We start from the raw sequence: 19,583 nt of genomic DNA on the forward strand, positions 1-19,583 counted from the left end.
AGATGAAGCCGGCATTTCCAGAGCTTGGTGCCGTCGCCTAGGTCGCGGGGGTCGGGCCTCCTCGCGCCCACCCGTTATTGTCCTTTCTATTGGTCAGATTTCTTGTCACTCAAGGAACTTCGAGGTCATTGGTTCAAGGGTTCCCAGAAGGCGACGGATGATTGGTTGGTTGCTGTCCCCGCCTCCAGCCAGTCGCCATTTTATTGAGCGCCGACTTCTTCCCGGCGACCGCGGCGGAGTAGCGGCTTCGGGACTGGCTTTGTGGAGGTGATCACTGCAGAGACAGGTGAGTGGCGGGCTGCAGGGGAGGGACGGCGAGGCTCGAGGCCCGGCTGGTGTCCTGAGTGTCAGCGGGCAGGACACCGGAGAGCTGCCGCGGCGGCCTTCGGAAAGGGGCTGGGTCCACTGGGTTCCCCGCCTCCGTCGGGCCGGACGGCGCGGTGCGGATTGACGCCTGGCGGGCTCTGAGGCGTAGCGGTCCGCTGTCCCGAGGGAGCCAGCCTGGTGTCCCGGGCAGACAGAGCCCTCATCGGCCCCAGATTCACGGTGCGCGTGCCCGCCCCTGCGCGCGTTCACCTTGGCTGCTGCTGTCGCTCATGCCCTTGAGGTCTCACTATCATTGTCACTTGTGATCTTTCTCTGCGGACGTTTGGAAAAGGGCTCTAGAGTTGATGGATCTTACTCCAGAGGGGCCCCCTGCCCACCGTGCGTCCTAGTACCTCGGACACCGGAGCGGGGTGATGAACCAAGGGAAACGAGCGGGACAACCATGAATACGCTGTGCGGTGGCAAGGAGAATCTGGCACTGGGCCTCCAGGGGACTGGAAGCAGGAGGTTCCTCCCTTTCCTCCGAATGAATGGCCCTTTGAGTTTCCTGGTCTATGACACTTCTCACCCCCCCACATCCCCCGGAAACATGAAAGGAATCTAGGAATTTTGAATGCGTCAAGGTACTGGACGGTTTTTAGAGCATGACAGACCCGTGAATGAAGAAAGTAGTCATTCTTTCTTTGATCATTTGGCTCTCATATGTGTACAGAAGTGTGCTCACCCTCTCTCGTGGTGGAATGGAGTGGTGTGTACTTGGCCATAGTCCACGGTATTAAGCTGTTGTAGGAACTGTTGACTTTCAAAAGCGGGACTTCTGGAATTGGCCACTCTCCCCTCTGAGTCACTAGAATCTGGATGAACACACACACACACACACACACACACACACACACACACTCTCCCCTCTGAGTCATTAGAATCTGGATGAACACACACACACAGAGAGAGAGAGAGAGACAGAGACAGAGACAGAGACTCCAGTAAAGCTTTCCTTGGTGAACAATTTGTAAAGGCAAACCATGGTTTGTGGAACAAAGGAAATTATGGGGATTTGTTTTGTTTGGGCTTTGGGACTTAAGAACGTGTTTTTGAACAGTCATTGTTGAATAGAGTATACTGGGTGTACAAGTAGTTCTGCTTTTCAGTCTGAAATATCACACCGTTCAAATAGGCAGATCCGTTAAGAGGAAGACGAACGTTCTGCAAAAACTCATCTGACGGCATTGCTTTGTCAGATGACCTGCCGGGTATTCCACTAACTGCTGATGTTTAAGCTGTTTCAGTCAATAGAATAATGACCTTCTAGGGAGTAATGATTGGAGGGGGCACAGGGAGGAGATGGTCTGCTAATTAATTACCTTTTCCTTGACATGGTTACAGTAGCTGTCTTTGGTTCATGAACATTCATGGACCTTTAGAGTCAGTCATTCATATTATATCTGTTCATAAATTCTAAGATGGTCAACTCCGCCAGGTGGTGATGGCCCACGACTTTAATCCCAGCGCTCGGGAGGCAGAGGCAGGAGGATCTCTGTGAGTTTGAGGTCAGCCTAGTCTACATAGAAAGTTCCAGGACAGACTCCAAAGCTACAGAGAAACCCTGTCTCAAAAAACCAAACCAAACCAAACAAAAAACAAAAACAGATGGTCAGCACTATTGAATGCTGGATGCTAAAGTAAGCCCTCAACCTATCTATCTGCTTGATGTGTGTCTCCAGTATTGGTATCTTCAACTCTGAAACTTCCTAGTTCTTCTCTCAGTATTGGTATGGTCTGCCAGCCAAGGGCAGCTATAGTTTTTAGAGATATCGCTGTTTTACCCGCCTTAAGGGCTTTGCTTCATATTGTGGAGAACAGGGTGTCTGCTCCCTAAATTTTCATTTCAGGTAGGCTTAGAAGAAAGTATAGTTATATGTTGTGGCATTTCTTCCATGCTTAAGATGACTGAAGGCTGCACATAGCATGGCATTGACTGTGTGTCTCACTTCCCACTTGGATGCTGCAGTGGAAAATACAGTTTTCTGGCAAAGCATCAGAGGAGGGCTTAGTGTTGTCTCCTTTTGAAAACAAGACACACTTTTCCTTATTGGCCAAGCTGTACTTAACTTTTACTAGGAACCACTACTAATTGTGCTGTGTATTTTATGTATGCTGCTTTTATACATTTATCAATGAATATGTATGTATATATATATATATATATATGTGAGATATATATATCTCAGAAAATAACTGTTCAACTTGCTTTTCATTCAGGTTACAGAATTCATCTACAATGGGGAATGTTTTTGAAAAACTGTTTAAAAGCCTATTTGGGAAGAAGGAAATGCGGATTCTCATGGTGGGCTTAGATGCAGCTGGCAAAACCACCATTTTGTACAAGTTGAAGCTGGGAGAGATTGTGACAACCATCCCTACCATAGGTACGTCCATGCCTGTGGCCTTTCCAGTTCATAGTTTAGCATGTTGTACTTTGATGTGTTGTTTTTTTCAAAAGTTTCATTTGCATATGTATGTGTCATGTGTGTGTATGCATGTTCATATCAGGTGTCTTCTCTATCACTTTCCACCTTATTTTTTTGAAACAGAGCCTCTTCACTGAAGCCAGAGCTTGCCATTTTGACAAGGCTGACTGGCTATTAAGCTTGAGGATCTTCCTGTATGACGTACACCCCTCCACCCTCTGACAACGTGGTTACAGACGTGCCATCAGGCCTATCTCTTTTTTGTTGTTGTTTTTTGAGACAGGGTTTCTCTGTGTAGCTCTGACTGTCCTTGAGCTGACCAGTCACGGTCCTATCTCTTCCTATCTCTGCCTATCTCTTCCTATCTCTTCCTATCTCTGCCTATCTCTTCCTATCTCTGCCTCCCAAATGCTGGGATTAAAGACGTGTCCCACCACTGCCCACCAAGCCTTTACTTGTGAGCTGGGGTATCTAACCTCAGGTACTCATTCTTGATCAACAAGCATTTTACTCCAGCCCCTGATGTGCTTTTTATATTGAATATTTTTTTTAAAAAACTTTGACTACTTTAAGAATGTACATTTGAAGCCCCAGATGATGTTGTGTTATTTTGTATTTTGAGACAAGGTCTTACACTGTACAGGCTGACTTTGAACTTGTGACACTTCTTCTGATTCATCCTCCACGGTGTACCATTGTGTTCCACCATAGGTATTTCTAAGTGCTTCTTAGCATCCCTGGCACCTTCCTTGGCTTACAGGAGAGTTGTGAACAAGTTTAGGCTAAGCAGATTTAACCCTGTTTGCTTAGCAATGAGGAAAAGAGAGTAGCCACTGAGATGGTAAAGGAAGGAAGCACTGCTCTCTACTCTTGCTATGGAGTGGGATCTAGGTCAAGCCTCAGGTGGGAACTAGCCCTGCCTTTCGCAGCCTCCGCTCTACCTGACTTCCCTTGGGAGTGTCTCATTGAACCAGGTGTTTAAAGGTAGACTTTGTGTTCCTCTTGCCCTCAGATACCTGAGGTGGTATGGTATCCAGCTGAAGGGATTCAGCAGCCTGCCTTCACTCTGAACCAGCGCTATGTTTTGTGGACTCTTTAGGAGATTTGCAAAAGCAGTTGTGACAACTTAATCTTCTCCTTGTGACTTGCCTACAAAACCAGATTCCCCAGGCTGTCATGTGCCTTTGCGCACTGTCTTTCTGGTGTGGCTGAGATGGCTCAACTTTGACCTGAGGCACTTGCTTCAGAGGTTGAAGCATTTGAAGAACATTATAAACTGATAGAAATGTTCACACATGCAGTTTGAAAATGTTTTAGTTCAAGATGAAAACAGCTCTCCCCAGTTATAAAAACAATAAATAGACTGGCACGTAGCTCAGCAGGCAAAGGCTCTTGCTACCTGCCTGACCACCTGATTTGGTTCCTGCACCTGAGTTCGATTCCTGGAACTCCACAAAGTTGCCCTCTGATCTCCACGTGGCCGTACACACACACACACACACACACACACACACACACACACACACACACACGATAAAAATACATGCTTCTGTAAATTTTTATATGCAAAAATATATACAAGTTTTGAATAGTCTTTTAATATTCTGTTGAAGGATTTTGATGGGTATGTTTGTAAAATGAGTGCTGTTTTCTCAGTTTGCACTCAGCAGTGTTGAGATTTCCCTCTGGAATTTTCTCCTCTTTTCTTTGCCCCTTCCCTTTTACCTAGAGAATGCTGCCAGCCTACTCTTTTGGTCTCAGTTTAAACATTCTTTCTCAGAGGCTCCTTTCCTTTTCCCTTGCTCTAAGTTTCCAGAGTATCTTGAAGTCCTTAGTAACACTTAAGATGTTTGTGGTTTATTGATTGTTCACTCTCTTCTTCCTAACAGTGTAAGTAAGGAAGCATGCGTGACTTGTTCACTGTCCCCAGCGTTTAATAAAACGCCTGGCCATGTTAGGTGTCTGATAGTTCATTCATCTTTGGTGAGTGAATTGCATAAAGATGTGATAGTTTGTTGAACTAATGACCTCCAATGAATCACGCTTTGCCCTTGTGCCGCTTTCTTCATGGTGCTGAACTTGGCCACTTCCTTTAGCTAGGGAAACATCACCAGCATTGAAAGCTGCCACCATGTTAAGGAAGCCAGTGCCTCTAGGGGATAAAAGACCACCTTGAAAGAGAGCAGTCTGACTTGCTGGCTCCCTAGGTAAATAGAACTAAAGAGAAGGCTGATGCCACCAATGAAGAGATGAACTGAGACCAAAAGAATGACTTGGCCTTCACTAGATTAACAGGGACAGCAGCAGGATTTTTTTGATAACTGGTTTAGTGTTCCATTATATGGCTGTATTTTAAACTAATTCATTCATAGGTGGTTAGGTTATTTGCAGTTTTGTGTGTGTGTGTGTGTGTGTGTGTGTGTGTGTGTGTGTGTGTGTATGCTCTCCACCCTTCACTCCTAATTTTGAGACAGAATCTCTCACTGGCAGGTGAGTTCCATGCTGGTTCATCAGCAAGCCCCAGGGACCCTCCTGTCTCTGTCTCTCTAGTTCTAGGATTACAAATCCTCTAGCCCACCCCATCCAATCCCTACCCCATCTTACCCCACCCCCACCTCACCTCATCCCACTCCTACCCTCACCCCCTTCCCACCTCACCCCATCCCCGCCCTCCTTCTGGGGATTGAATCTAGGCCCTCGCACTTTATTTCCTGAGCTATTTTCCCAGCCGTTAGTGTGCTGGACTTGTTTGTTGTTGTTTAATCTTTTTATTTATTTATTTATTATGTATACAATATTCTGTCTGTGTGTATGACTGCAGGCCAGAAGAGGGCACCAGACCTCATTACAGATGGTTGTGAGCCACCATGTGGTTGCTGGGAATTGAACTCAGGACCTTTGGAAGAGCAGACAATGCTCTTAACCTCTGAGCCATCTCTCCAGCCCCCTTGTTTAATCTTTTTAAGACACAGTCTTGCTATGTAGGTGACCTTAAACTGGCAGCCATTTTCTTGCTTCATCCTCTCAAGTGCTAAAATTTCAGGCCTGTACTGCCATGGCAGGCTCACTTGTTTGTTTTTTTGTGAGTATCTTTCACTTTTAAAAAACATTTATTTTTATTTTCTATTTTATATATGTGGGTATTTTGCCTGCCACTACTTGTGGACCTGGTGCTTTTAGAGGCCAGAAGAGGGCATCCGATCCCTTGGAACTGGAGTTACAGACAGTTGTGAACCACCATGTGGGTGCTGAGAATTAAACCCAGGTCCTCTGGAAGAGCAGCCAGTGCTCTAACCACTGAGCCATCTCTCCAGACCCTGCCTTACATATTTGCAAACATGTACTTTATTTCCTTGCGGTAATCTCTGGAAGACAGCTTCACATGAGGGGTGAATATTTAATGTGCACACCCAGGCTCCCAGGCTCGTCTCCAAAGGCTGTGCCCCAGCAGTGACAGTGGAACCCTGCCATCTGACAGGAAGAAGACACTGACTGCTACTAGGATTGTTTTATTGTAGGCGAATCAATCGGAATGTCTTCCTTTGCTCTGCTTTTTCTTTTGATTAGCTGGGTGGTGGGCAGTGGGTGGTCAGAGTAGAGAGGTTTTGAGACACCAGGCACAATGAATGACAGAGTGTGAACTTTCTCCTTGTGACCTATAACTCTTTGGTTTTCAAGCTGCTTTATAAATTAGCAGTGCTATCCAAATGTTAATTGGAGTTATCTTGAATTGTTGAACCAGTGAAAATCATAATGAAAAGTTTTTCTAACTTTCCTACTTAGGTTTCAATGTGGAGACTGTAGAATATAAAAACATCAGCTTCACAGTCTGGGATGTTGGTGGCCAAGACAAAATCAGACCTTTGTGGCGACATTACTTCCAGAACACTCAAGGTAAAGCTCGAAGTGTGCCTACTGAATGTGTCTTAAGATGGGAACCTGTGATGCCTGCTGGCACTGCCTTATATGGGTAGCCAGCCATTCTGACCAGGGAAGTGACTTGTGACATTGTTCCTAGACATAACCCAGAAAAAGACCTGGGTTTTAACTCTTCTTAGTGCAGAAAGGTTGGAAAATGGTTAGCCTAATGGGTCTCATCTTTCAGTGAATTGAGGGATATGTCCTTAGATCAACTGCCAATTTTTGAAAAATTTGAATTCAGTCAACTCCTTTAAATCTCCTGAGAATATCTGGAAATCACATCCATAGGGAAAGGGATGAATAGGGATGGCTGGAGCCCCATGATGGATCCTGTCATCTGTGTGGCCACAGTGCTTCCCTGATGGCCCTCCTGCTCCAGGTGTTTATGAGCAGGCATGGACACCCGTCTCAGATCTGCACCCTGCTCCCTTACCGGTGATCTCTGGGAAGTAGTTCTAATTTAATTCTGTCCCCCACGGCTGTGTTTTCAGTAAATGGTGCCTTCCTGGGTCTTGTCAGTTGGAATAGACTGTTCACGTGGTTTTCATACCCTGGTTCCCATGTCACCGTATGGCATCTACACATTAATCACTTTGGAGTCTACTTAAGATATATTCGCTTTTGAAGATTCTGAAGCTGATGGATTTTGTTGCATGTGTTTAACAGTAAAGACCTTAACATTTGCAGCCTTTAGGACCACACCCCAGGTTAGTTGTCCCTTTATATCTTAATGCTATTCTTTTGCTGTCACACTTGACATGTAACTAAATTTATAGTTATTTTCCCAGCTTGTAGATTTTAGAATATGTTTCCTCAAAATAGGGTGGATTTTAAAAAAGTTTTTCTTCTTTTGAGACAAGATTATGTAACCCAGGATGGCTTTGAACTTAAAATATAGTTAGCCTTCACTATAGGACAAAATTGGCTGATTCAGCTAGGGAGGCTGCAGTGAGAAGATCCTGAGTTTTAAATGAGCCTGGACATTTAAACTGAGTATGTACAACAAGTGTGTGTCTTTATCCCCCCTCTCACGAGTATGTGTATGTATAAACTTTATATATACATACATATATATGCATGCATGTATGTATACATACACACAATATGACAACAACAACAACAAAATACATTTTTTTTCTTGTTTTGGTTTTTTGAGACAGGCTCTGTGTGGCCCTGGCTGTCCAGAAACTCGCTTTGTAGACCAGGCTGGCCTTAAACTCAGAGATCCACCTGCCTCTGCTTCCTGAGTGTTGAGACTAAAGGCATGGCCACCACTGCCTGACCCTGGCTTCTGGCTTGTTCATTAATTAATGAACATTTAGGTTGCTTTCCCTTTTTTGCTTTCATGAACAGTGCTGCTGTGAACATTCTTCTGCAGGTATTGGAGTTCCTCCAGCCTCTGCGTCCTGAATGCTGGAATTATGGTGTGTGTCCTTATTTCAATTATCTTGATTTACCTGTGAGCAGAATGATTGGGTGAAAGGTTTCTCTGTTGTTCTGTTATTGTTGTCATATTGTTTGTGTGTATGTATATACACATATATATAAAGTTTATACATACATACCCACTCTTTTGGGGATATAAACTACTTCTAAGCTTATAGGTCGTTGGTATTAAATACATTCATAATGTTGCACCATCATAATCATTGCCTGTTTTCAAAACCTACCTCATCTTGTACAACTGAAATCCAGCACCCATGAAACACTGGCCTCTCCCACCTTGAGCCCCCTGCAGCTTCTGGGTTTTCATACTTTGATGCCAAGTGTGCTCACATGATGTCAACCTAACTTCCCCAAATGAAACTCCTATCAACCTTTACCACATAATCGTAGTGTACTTTGAATGATGTTGAGTACTTTGTTTTGTTAGGAGTTGCAAAATGGTAGTTTCTTTAAATTGTGTTATTCCTTCTGAGAGGGCCCGTCTACTGCAGACTGGCCTTGAACTCTTTTTTTTTTTTTAAAGATTTATTTATTATGTATACAACATTCCTCCCTTGTAGGCTTGCATGCCGGAAGAGGGCACCAGATCTCATTACAGATGGTTGTGAGCCACCATGTGGTTGCTGGGAATTGAACTCAGGACCTCTGGAAGAGCAGTCACTGCTCTTAACCTCTGAGCCATCTCTCCAGCCCCTGGCCTTGAACTCTTTATTGTTGTCTTTGTGTTGTTGGGGGTTGACCAGGGCCTTTTGCAAGGATATCAAGCCACTCCCCAGACCCCTTGTTACTCTTTCTCTATTTGTCTGCTGAAATCCTTTTAAATAAGGAATTTTCTGAAGTACATTCTATACAAGGAAGTCAGGAAAAATGCTTGAGTCTTTATTTCCAGAGAAACCACACCATTCCCATGGCGAAGTCTAGACTTTCACATTATGATTTAGGCCTTGCAAATAGGATGCAGTTTTGATGCTCACTGAAGTGGGTACTTATCTTGGACTGGCGCTTGGCAGCTTGGCCACCTTGCACCTTCTCTTCTGTAATAAACTAGTCCAGCTGGGTTTGAACCACAGCTGCTAAGAAATCTTAGGAAAGTCGGGTAATTTCTTCAATCTCCATTCCCTCATGTTAAAAAGAGTATAATGCCTTTTGCCTAAATCCTGGGGCTAAAATGAGAATAATTTTGTAAAGTGCTCAGTTGTGCGACTGAGAGGCTGCAGCTCTCAGAGGCAGATGGCGGTGTTCTCTGACCACACTTCTTCCTCCCTATTTAGTTTCCATGTTTCAGTGTCAAACTGAGGTGCATTTTGTCTTCAGTTTTCTGTTTGTAGCAAGCCTAATTTTATAGAATTCCAGTAACTCTTGCTTTGATGGAGGAAGTAGCTGTGTTCTGGGAGTGAAGGGTGGTAGTTTGGGCTTCTGAAATAACAAGAAGGAGCTTTGTGAAGAATGGACTTGCCATCTCTGGCTGGGCCACGTCTCATCTGTGAGGAGTCTTGGATGCTGCCCCTATTTTGTCTGCCAACTTCCCAAAGGTCAGGCTGCCTTTTAATTTAAATTTTCTTCATCAGTCTGTTAAGGTCATAACAGACCTTAATGAATGCTTATAATTCCCTATTAAGACATCAAAAACAGCCTGGAGGTACAGGCCTGAAATCACGGCTACTCAGAATGTCAAGGGAGGATCACAAATTCAGGGTCTGCCTGGGCTGCAGAATAAATTCAAGACTAGCCTTGTCAGCTTTATGAGATGTTTCAAAATAAAAACCCTGAGGATAAAGCTCAGGGCTAGAACGCTTTCTCAGTCCCATGAGCCCTATATAGACTAGAATTTAAACTGTCTGATTTCCTGATAACTGTAGTGTGTATAAAATAGATCATTACTTCTAATGTGGATTTTTCTCCTTGTTCTGTGGGTTATTTTTTTGTTGGAGGTAGCAGATTGAGACAGGGTTTCTCTGTGTAGCCTTGGCTGTAGACCAGGCTGGCCTTGAGCTCAGAGATCCACCTGCCTCTGCCTCCCAAGTGCTGGGCCTAAGATTGTGAGCCACTACACTCACATTGGTTCATCCATTATTGAATGGTAGTATACCTGATTCAAAAAAGAAGAAGAAGAAGAAGAAGAAGAAGAAGAAGAAGAAGAAGAAGAAGAAGAAGAAGAAGAAGAAGAAGAGGAAAGGATACAAAGAAAAAAGTTTCATTTCTCAGTTTACCTCCTACACACAAACACCTTTATTTTTTGTGCCTACACATACCTTTTCTACAAGTGTAGATAATATAATAAATGTAATACATATATTCCCCCTACCTTCCTCTTTTCCTAGAGAGGTGAGGAGCAAGGCTGAGATCAAACCTAGAACCTTACATATGCCAGGCAAGTGCTCAACCGCAGGGTGTTGCTGTGAGGTCAGGCTTGCCTGGAACGCATGGTTCTCCAGCTACATAGGGCTCCTTAACAAGCTCTTGTATCGGCGTACCTTTTCTCTTTGTAAGTGTAGTCACACTGATGGTAGCTTCTTAGATCAGGACCTAGATCAAGACAGTCTGATGTAATTCTACTTTATTTTTAAGGGAAGAAGTATGTATTTTGGTTCTTGATTTTAAAGAACTGCTTGGGTCTCAGGCACACGGGCAACATCATGTTGTTGGGAGTATTCAGTAAAGGACGTGTTTTATGACATTTGGCTCTTTGAGGGGTCCACCACCCAGCTCCCAAATAAATCACACACAGAGAGGTTTGTTCTTACCTATAAATGCTTGGCCTTAGCTTGGCTTGTTTCTTGCCAGCTTTTCCTAGCCTAAATTATCCCGACTGCCTTTGCCTCTTTTTCTATTTCTCTATAGCTCTTTTACTTCTTTCTCCTTGACTTGCTGAGTGGCTGGTCCCTGGTGTTCTCCTTGTTCTCCGTTCTCCTTCTGTTTATAGTCCGCCTGCTAGCCCTGCCTATCCTGCTTCTGCCTCGCTATTGGCCATTCATCTTTTAATTAGGACCATCAGGTGTTTTAGACAGCACAGTAACACAGCTTCACAGAGTTAAACAAATGCAGCATAAACAAAGTCCCACACCTGAAAACAGCATTCCCCAACAAGGACATAAAGTTATCCTTGAGTTAGGACTAGCAGAGCGCTAGCAGTCATTTCTGCTCTGTGGGGTTTGCATTGGCAGCTAAGGATCTGCTTGAATTTCCAAATCGGCTAGAGTACTTAGAATTGGAGTTCAGAATTGCGAGTAGCATCCCAGACCTATGTGGGTGGGGGCCTGAGTGTTTTCCTTCCTAATCTGGTGATATAGCAGATAGAACTTTGACTCACATGAAGACTCTAAGTATGTCAGAAATCCTGAGAGTGCTTGTCTTCTGGGTAGGCTGCCTGGAGGGCCTGGGACACATGGAGGCCTGGGCGGAGGGTCAGGCCTGGTTCTCTCCCTTGGACTGTTGTGAAACCTCAGTGTCATCTGACCCTGCTTCCGTTTCCCTACCAGAGTCTCCTCCTGCAGAGCCCCCATGAGCTGGGCCTTAAGCTGGGCACCTCTAGCAGAGTTCTCTGAGGCTCCCTTTCTCTGCAGTCCTCTGCCTCTGTCCTGGGGACTTCTCATGATTTCTTCCTGCTTGTCTTCTGTCTCCTCATTGAGGCCTCCAGAGCTTCCTGACTCAATGCCATGGCCCTTCTGATGTCAAAGATAGCTGTTAGTCTCTCGCCAAGTGTTTTCTTCCAGGAGTTTCCCTGGTTGTATCACTTGGCCAGTGTCTGATGCCTTGTCCCGCTAGCTCTTTGAGACCTCCAGTGTACCTGTGACTTAAGAGTGTTAGGGTCCGACTCTAGCAGAGTAATATTCCAGGGACCATCTGATTGATGCCCAGAAATCAGCTTGTCATCGCCCACACCCCAGAAATGGAGTAGCAGTCACTACTGGGAGTTCAGCCGAGGATCACGCAAATTCTTTTGGCAGCTGCTTCTCATTTCTGTCTCAAAGGCCTTGCTGTCAGCCAACTGCCAACTTGCTACTGTTGTTGTCCTGTGGAATACTGACAGGACTCTTCCCCAGTCTGTGCTCACCCCTGCACATTCTTCCTGCCTTACTGCTTCCTTCAGCAGTGTGGCAAATCTGTACAGGGGTCAGCTATTCCCGAGGTGTGGTGTGGTAACTCGTGGTGCCTCCTCCAGCCTGCCTGGGTTTCTACCTGCTAGGACTTCTCTACTGATCTATGGGTGGGTCAAGGCTCTGACAACCACGACCCAGAGCTGGGCTGCACTTCACAGTATAGGATTCCCTTACTCTGTCATCGGCTGTGGTAGGATTGGGGTCCCCCGGGTGCCCTGACTTCCTGCTGGATGGTTACAGTCTGGCAGTTTTCACCCCACAGGCAGGTCTGATAGCTTGTGAGGATGAATCCCAGAACTCTCGGCATAGAGCTGTCCTTACAGTCAGTGTGAGTGCAGCAAAAAAACGTTAGTGCACAGTCAGCGGGAAGACCCGGAGGGTGCCTGCCAGCCACAGCTCCTGTTGGCCGCTGCCCCCAAGTTCCAGGAGCGGCACCTGATTCTGCTAGTGCATGGATGTAAGATGGCGAACAGAAGTGCCACCAGGGAAGCTTCCCTGAGCTCTTGTGCACCTTGTTTTTATTGGACTTGGTTACAGGCACATGGAGCGAATCACTTGGCCGTGTGAGTCAAACTCCAGCTGCCCTCCCTTCCCCAGGGGCAGTTTCAGTAGTATAAACTAGCAGAGGTGGACTCCGCTCCCACTGGAAGTGCTGGCCACAAAAGAGCAACCAGTGCTTTACCATAGGTGTCCATAAGAATCTCGACATTCTCAGAAAGGTGACCAACAAATGTTGAGGGTTTCACAGCTTTTAGGTTCTTTTTGGGTGTGTATAGAAGGACAAACAATTGCCCCCTTTTTTCCATGGGGGGACAAAAGGTTTCATATGGCTTGGAATGTCCAACAGCATCCAACACTGTTCACCTGGGAGTTGCCAGGCCGACTGCTCATTTTTATGTTAACCGTCCCTTCCTTCAGTCCTTTGTGCCCCCAAGGCCTCACACCTGCTTCCTGAAGAACCAGGTCCAAGACAGCAGACCTGCTCCCAGGCCTTTGGTTAAGGCTCTGTTTTAGGGCATCCTCAGATGCTGTTCATGTATAAACCGTGTTCTTCCAAAACCCTTTCCCCTCTGAGGTGGAAAGCAGGTGACTAGTAACTAAGCCTAACTTTTCTTTGTTCCCTCTGGTTAGTCTGGTAAGGATCCTTCTGAACGAGACAGGAGAGACGAATGTGGAAGCTTCCCAACTGTGGAGATTATATAGACTTTCCAAAAGGAGTAATGGGGGGAGACAGGGTCAGCTCAGCCTGACCTTGACCTTGTGTGCGACATTTCTGCCTCAGCACCTCCCTCAGTGCTGGGATCCCAGGCCTGCACTGTGCTCCTGCTGCCACTGCCTCCAGCAGAGCCTTGCCGGGAGCAGGGAGCAGCTGTGTGGATAGAGGAACAGCGGTTCTCTCCAGGTTCATGTTACTAACATGCTTGGGATTTCTTTTCAGGTCTGATTTTCGTGGTTGACAGTAATGACAGAGAGCGGGTCAACGAGGCCCGGGAAGAACTAACCAGAATGTTAGCAGAAGATGAGCTCCGAGATGCAGTTTTATTGGTGTTTGTAAACAAACAGGTATGCAGTTGTTAGCTTTCTGAACACTGAGACTGAAATTTACTGCCAGATGGCTCATTTAAATGTATAGATATCTAAATTAGATGTCTGCCTCCTCCTCACCAGTCCAACCACCGCCTCTCCTCCATCTCCTTTTTATAATGTCTCATAGTCACTCTGAAAATACTAATGGGGCACCCGCTAAGTTCCCAGCTTTGCTGCAGGTACTTAGCAATGAACACGACACAAGGCCCTGCATTTGTGTTTGCTCTGAAGTGGGAGGAGAGGCAGTGAATAAAGACTCATTATGTCTGGAAGTCAGTGTTGTGAGGGGGTGCAGAAGGGCTGTGGGAAGTGCTGGGAGTGACTCAGATCTGAGCCAGGACTGAAGGGAGCCACAGGTTCCAGAAGCAAAATGTGGGGGTGGGGGGGCAGAGGGCAGCTTGGGGAGGAAGAGGCTCATCTAGAAAGGGAAGGCCATGAAATGGGGGAGGAAGGCAGGTGCAGAGCTGCTCAACCTCTGGGTCTGAGCAGAACTGAATGCCAGGGCTGTGCGTCCCCTTCTGCTTTCCCCATGCAGCTGAGGTCGTGCTGGAAGGACAGTGCTGTCACTTGAGACTGGCCAGCCGTAGTTTCTCTTGTGAGCCCCACTCTGGACATGCCCTCCTGAGGGGGATGCCTCCTGATTCACTCGCCTGCACCCTGTCGTGCTCATAGGGTGCTGGGCAGCTTCGCTCTGGACACAGCAGGCTTTAAGCAAGAAAATAGTGGCTTTGTTTTTAAAGATTAAAAACCGAACCCGTCCAAGGTAGAAATTTGAAAAGCAGTTTAGAATGTCAAGTAGAACACCTTCCCTGTGTGCATGTGCACGTGTGAAGAGTCCCTGGGACTGTGTGGCTGGGAGTGGGGGCAGCGCTCTCACACTGAGACTTAGACAGCTCCTAAAAAAAGCAGTATTCCATTAAAAGAAAGCCAGCATTACCTTCTGGATGCTACCTTCCGTTCCTCTCACTTTGATTGTCGGATAAAACAGTCAATTTTTTTGTATGTCTTTCTAGAGATAAAACTTTCTATGTCTATATAAACAATTATGTGATTATATTTCTATTTAAATTCCAGAGGTTATGGTATCACTGTTTTGTAACCTGTATTTTTGCTTAGCATACACTTGACATTCTTTCATATCAGTACATCTAGATCTTCCTTTGATGCTAATCTAGTCCAGCTAGTTTTAGCTTACTGCGTGGGTAACCCAGGTATGGGTCAGAGAAAAGAGAAAGCTTTCTGCCTTACTTTCTAGTTAAAAGAAACATGATATATAATTAATACCCTGAGTAAATAACTTTTATCAAATGGTCACAGATAGGGATGCTATGATAAAAAGATGAAGTAAGCCAGTTAGAGGCCCCAGAGCCTGGCAGGCCATGGTGGTAGCTTTGGCTCTTCTCTGGGTGAGGGGACACTCTGGTGTGGCTTTGATAGGAGGGTGTGATCTGACTAGGCGTTAGGGGCAAGCACGGAAGCAGGATGAGCCATGAAGAGCTTATTTCCATTATTTGGGTGAGGAACTATGGTGGCATCAGATCAAGGTGGTGGCAGAGAGGCTGGGAGAGGTGGTCAGATTCTGAACCAGTTCTGATGGTAGGGCCGTAGGGATTTCCTGTTGTGTGGACTGAGAAAGAAAAAGTGAAGGTTTTGGGCCTGAGTAACTGAAATAGGGATGGTGGGTTGGGTATGTTTTAGAGTAAAGTCCTATTGTGTCGCACGGATACAGTTGGTAAACTGCCTGTTTGTTTCCTTTAAGGATCTTCCTAATGCCATGAATGCAGCGGAGATCACAGACAAGCTTGGCTTACATTCCCTTCGCCAGAGAAACTGGTACATTCAGGCTACGTGTGCCACCAGCGGAGATGGGCTCTACGAAGGCCTGGACTGGCTCTCCAACCAGCTCAAAAACCAGAAGTGATCAGAAACAGCCCATTCCCCGTGCATTGTGGCAAAGCCAGCTGGCCTTTCCTGTGTGCATGTGAGCGTGTGAGGAGCCCATGGGGCTGTGCAGCTGGGAGTGGGGGCGGCTTTCTCACACCGTGCCTTATACACGCTATAGGAAAACCAGTATTCCATTTCAAGAAAACCAGTGTTACATTTTGAATGCTACCTTCCATTTCACTAGCTTCGATGGTCATTTTTGCTGAGGCCTCCCTGGGTGTGATAGCTAGAACATCTCCAGGCTGGAAAAGAAGAGAGCTGGAGCCAGACAGGTCCCATTGTTGCAATCCTGGGTCTGGCATCTCCACACACCCGGAATCCTGTTGGATTTCAGTGTCCTTTTGTGAAAAGAAAGGAAGGAACTGTCATTTTTCCCCATCGTGCCAAAGCTAGCAGCTCACTTGTATGCTTTAAAGCGATCGCAAGAGGAGATCTGTGATTACCACAGGTGTGAAGAGGCTCCAGGGGGGGACCGCTTCCCGAGTTCTGTTAGTTCAGCCCAACTTGGTTAGCTTGTTTTAGTCCAAGGAATTTGTGACCTTTTTCATTAGAGTATCAAGTCTGTAACACTAGAGAAGTTTCCAGCCTGACCCTTACTTGCCAAATGGAGACCCTGTGGGCTGGTGGCCCAGCAGGAGGCCAGGACTCTTCCCCCAAGCCACATGGTCCACAGTGGAGCGCAGGTTGGCTGGAGGAAGTGAAGGGAGGTGGCTCTTGTGTTCTGGCATCACTGTCTTGGCCCTCGAGGCTGCTGCTCCCACTTCCTGCTCTGTGCTGAATGTTCTTCGCAGAAGCGGTTACTCCTGGGTGGAGTCGTCCCTGTGTCCAATTGTCTGCTGTAGGCCTTTGGTTAGTATCTGTTTGCTGAACTGCACACTCATGAGTTCTGAGTTTGTGAGACAGTCATGAGGTTAATATAGGGTTGAAGCTCCCAGTGACCCCTTGTACTCCCTGGGTTGGTGCTAAACTTTGCTCTGAGAAGCATCTTTTACCTGGACTGCTCTGGTGGCATGGACTCCCTCCTCAATGGCAGTAGTGGTCCAAGAGCTGTTTGGGAATGTGTGCTGTGTTGTCCTGCAGATAGTGATAGATAGGAAGGTCCGGAGAGGGGCTGGGCTCAGCTCCAAGCCCTCTGCCCATACAACTCTTGGCCACATTTTACTTAAGCCCTTCTGCTTAACCTTTTAAAACCCCTTTCAAAAAAAAAAATCTTGATTCCTATTTTAGGAAGGGGCACGCAAGTTTAATTTCAAGGAACATGATAAATCTGCTCATTGGTAACAAAGTTGTACTAGGAAACTTCTCTGCCATTGTGAATGTGGGCTGTGATGAGTCTAACAGTCCTCTTAAAGAATGTCATTGCAATACCGGCGACTGAGTCCAGATGTGGTTTTAGACACAGAGGAATTCCTGCAAAATATTGAAATTGTACACCTCCCGTTGGCAGTGAGTCTCTTGCCCTTTGTAATTATGTTTAGTGTGCCTGGCCTGGTGCTAGGCCGCAGTAACCGTGGTGATTGGTTAGACAATAAAGAACTTACTTGGGAAGGAGGAGACAAGTACTCCTGATGTGTGAACGGAGTCCTGTCTCTCTCCTCTTATTTCTGACTTTCTCCTCCACACAGGACACACCAGGAGGTGCGGCCCCACCCTCCGACCCCTGACTACCCCCTCTCTGGCACCGCCATATCACGTCTCACATGGCTTTGGAACTGAGGCGTAACGGGGGAGGAGGGGGGGCTCTGGATAGAGGCCTGGGCTTTGAAAGCCACTTAGCGTCCATCTTGCCTCATTCTCCAGCCACTCGCTGTTAGCCTTGGTGCCCATCTGTGAACTCGGATACCAGTTCTGGTTCAGAGGGGCGAGGACTAAAGGATGCAGGCTTCTGAATGCCTTGCTCTGCTCCTTCCCCAGGTAGCATGGCATCCGACTAAGGACAGCAGCACTGCCCCCAACTGGCCAGCATTACTAACAGCATGGGTGAGCTGCTTTAGGTGCCTTGCCTTTCCCCACGTCCTTTTTAAGCACCGTCAGTGCGGCAAGACCAGTCCAAATGCTCAGAGAGAAAGCAGGCTGTGCAGGCCCAATCTGCTTCCCTTAGTTTTTCATTTTATTGTACAATGCAGGGAGTCAGTATGTTCACAGAGTAGGCCACTGCCAATTTTAGATGATTTTCATCAGCACCAAAAGAAGTCCCTTGGCACATATCCCCTCTTCTTTCCCACATTGTCTGGGAGGCTGCTGGTGTTTTAGAAGCACTGAGGCTGCAAGTGACCATGGACTTGACCACCCTAGGAAGGATGGTCCTGTCCTAGAAACAGCCCTAGGGCTTCTGGGGGCACAGGTCTTTGTGAGTGTCAGAATATGGAATGTTATGGGTGGTTGGGCCTGAGGCACCCGTGTATTGCAGAACATGTAGTTTGAATTGTTAAACATCATGTCTCAGTGGTTGAGGATATTTCCAGTGTTAGGACAGGAAGAGTATGTGGTTTGTTTCAAAGTAGGTTCCTCGTGTGACCAAAGTGACGTACCGTCCTTGGCAGGCATCAGGTAGACACCGTCCTGCAGTGCATGGAAGCCCAGGTGACAGGCTCTGGAGAGGCTTCAAAGTGTCCAGTTCAGCGGTGATCCATATACGCATGGATGTAGCACCCATACTGCGATTTGAAGAGCTTTTTCTTTTTTAAATTTTATTTTATGAGTTTGGGTGATATGTCTGTGTACTACATGTGTGCCTGGTGCCTTCAGAGACCAGAAGCGGGTGTCTGATCTGGAACTAGAGTTACAGATGGTTGTGAGCCACCATGTGGGTGCTGAGAATTGAACCCGGAAGAGTTCTTAACCATTGAACCATCTCTCCAGCCTGAGAGTCTTTTCTATAGAAAAGACAGTGTCAGGGCTGGAGAGATGGCTCAGTGGTTTAGAACACTGGTTTCTTTTCCAGAGGACTCGGGTTCGAGTTGTTGTATCCACATGGCAACTAACAACTGTCTGTAACCCCAGTCCCAGGGGACCTGGCACCTTTGTCTGGTCTCCGAGGGTACTAGGCGCACACGTGATTCACAGATATACCTGCACACAGAGAAGACAATGTGGAGCTTTTAGTAGTCACTGACCAGCAGCCTCCGCCCCCATCCTCCATACCTTTAGCTCACTGTTCAAGTCTCTGGAGAGTTGGTGGGCCATCATTTACACTCTTGTCTTTAATGTGTGGCATGTCCAGGGACTTAGAACGCTGTCCTCCACACAACCCCTTGTGTATAGCTTGCTTTTATTCATTGCCACTAGGTGGTGCTGCCGCTCTACCCCAGTTCCTCTAACAGCCCTGCCCGAATGAGCAATGGAGCTCCCAAGTAGTAGGGAATCCATCTCCCCGGACCCTGTAAACAGGGGTTTCTGGAAGAGAAAGGTGAAGTAAGTATCAGAAGAGAAAACCTTGAGGGCAGTAATAAGATGTCAGAAGCCTCGAGGGCAGCCCCAGTGCAGTAACTCTCCTGCTTAGCACTGTGTGCCTCCTCTCTTCCCTGGCGGGCATATGAGTGGCATCAGCATTACAAAGGGAGAAACCCAAGTATAAAAAGATAAAGTGATCTCAGCGAAGGGGGAGGGATGCAGAGCAGGGGCACTGCTGAGAGTTCCAGGCTACCTGGGCTACCTCTTGAGAGCCTTTCTCATAAAAGGGGGGGGGGGCTGATGAGTACTTCAGGGAAGACTGGACCCTAGTTCTGCCCCTAGAACCCTTAAGTGGTAGAAAGAAAACAACATCTCCTGCAAGTTATCCTCTGATTTT

The 19,583-nt window shown here is 46.6% G+C and overlaps 1 protein-coding gene across 1 annotated transcript; it reads left to right on the forward strand.

Moving 5' to 3' along the window:
- The first annotated feature begins 210 nt into the window (after positions 1 to 210).
- Positions 211 to 16,983, forward strand: Arl17a (ADP ribosylation factor like GTPase 17A). Its single transcript, XM_005369391.3, has 5 exons — positions 211 to 286; positions 2,587 to 2,753; positions 6,579 to 6,689; positions 13,701 to 13,825; positions 15,609 to 16,983. Exons 2-5 carry the CDS (start codon positions 2,606 to 2,608, stop codon positions 15,768 to 15,770), a joined length of 546 nt encoding a protein of 181 aa, XP_005369448.1. The 5' UTR covers positions 211 to 286; positions 2,587 to 2,605; the 3' UTR covers positions 15,771 to 16,983.
- The last annotated feature ends 2,600 nt before the right edge of the window (positions 16,984 to 19,583 follow it).

Source organism: Microtus ochrogaster, unplaced genomic scaffold, assembly GCF_000317375.1.
Source record: "Microtus ochrogaster isolate Prairie Vole_2 unplaced genomic scaffold, MicOch1.0 UNK48, whole genome shotgun sequence".
NCBI classification, from domain to species: Eukaryota; Metazoa; Chordata; class Mammalia; order Rodentia; family Cricetidae; genus Microtus; species Microtus ochrogaster.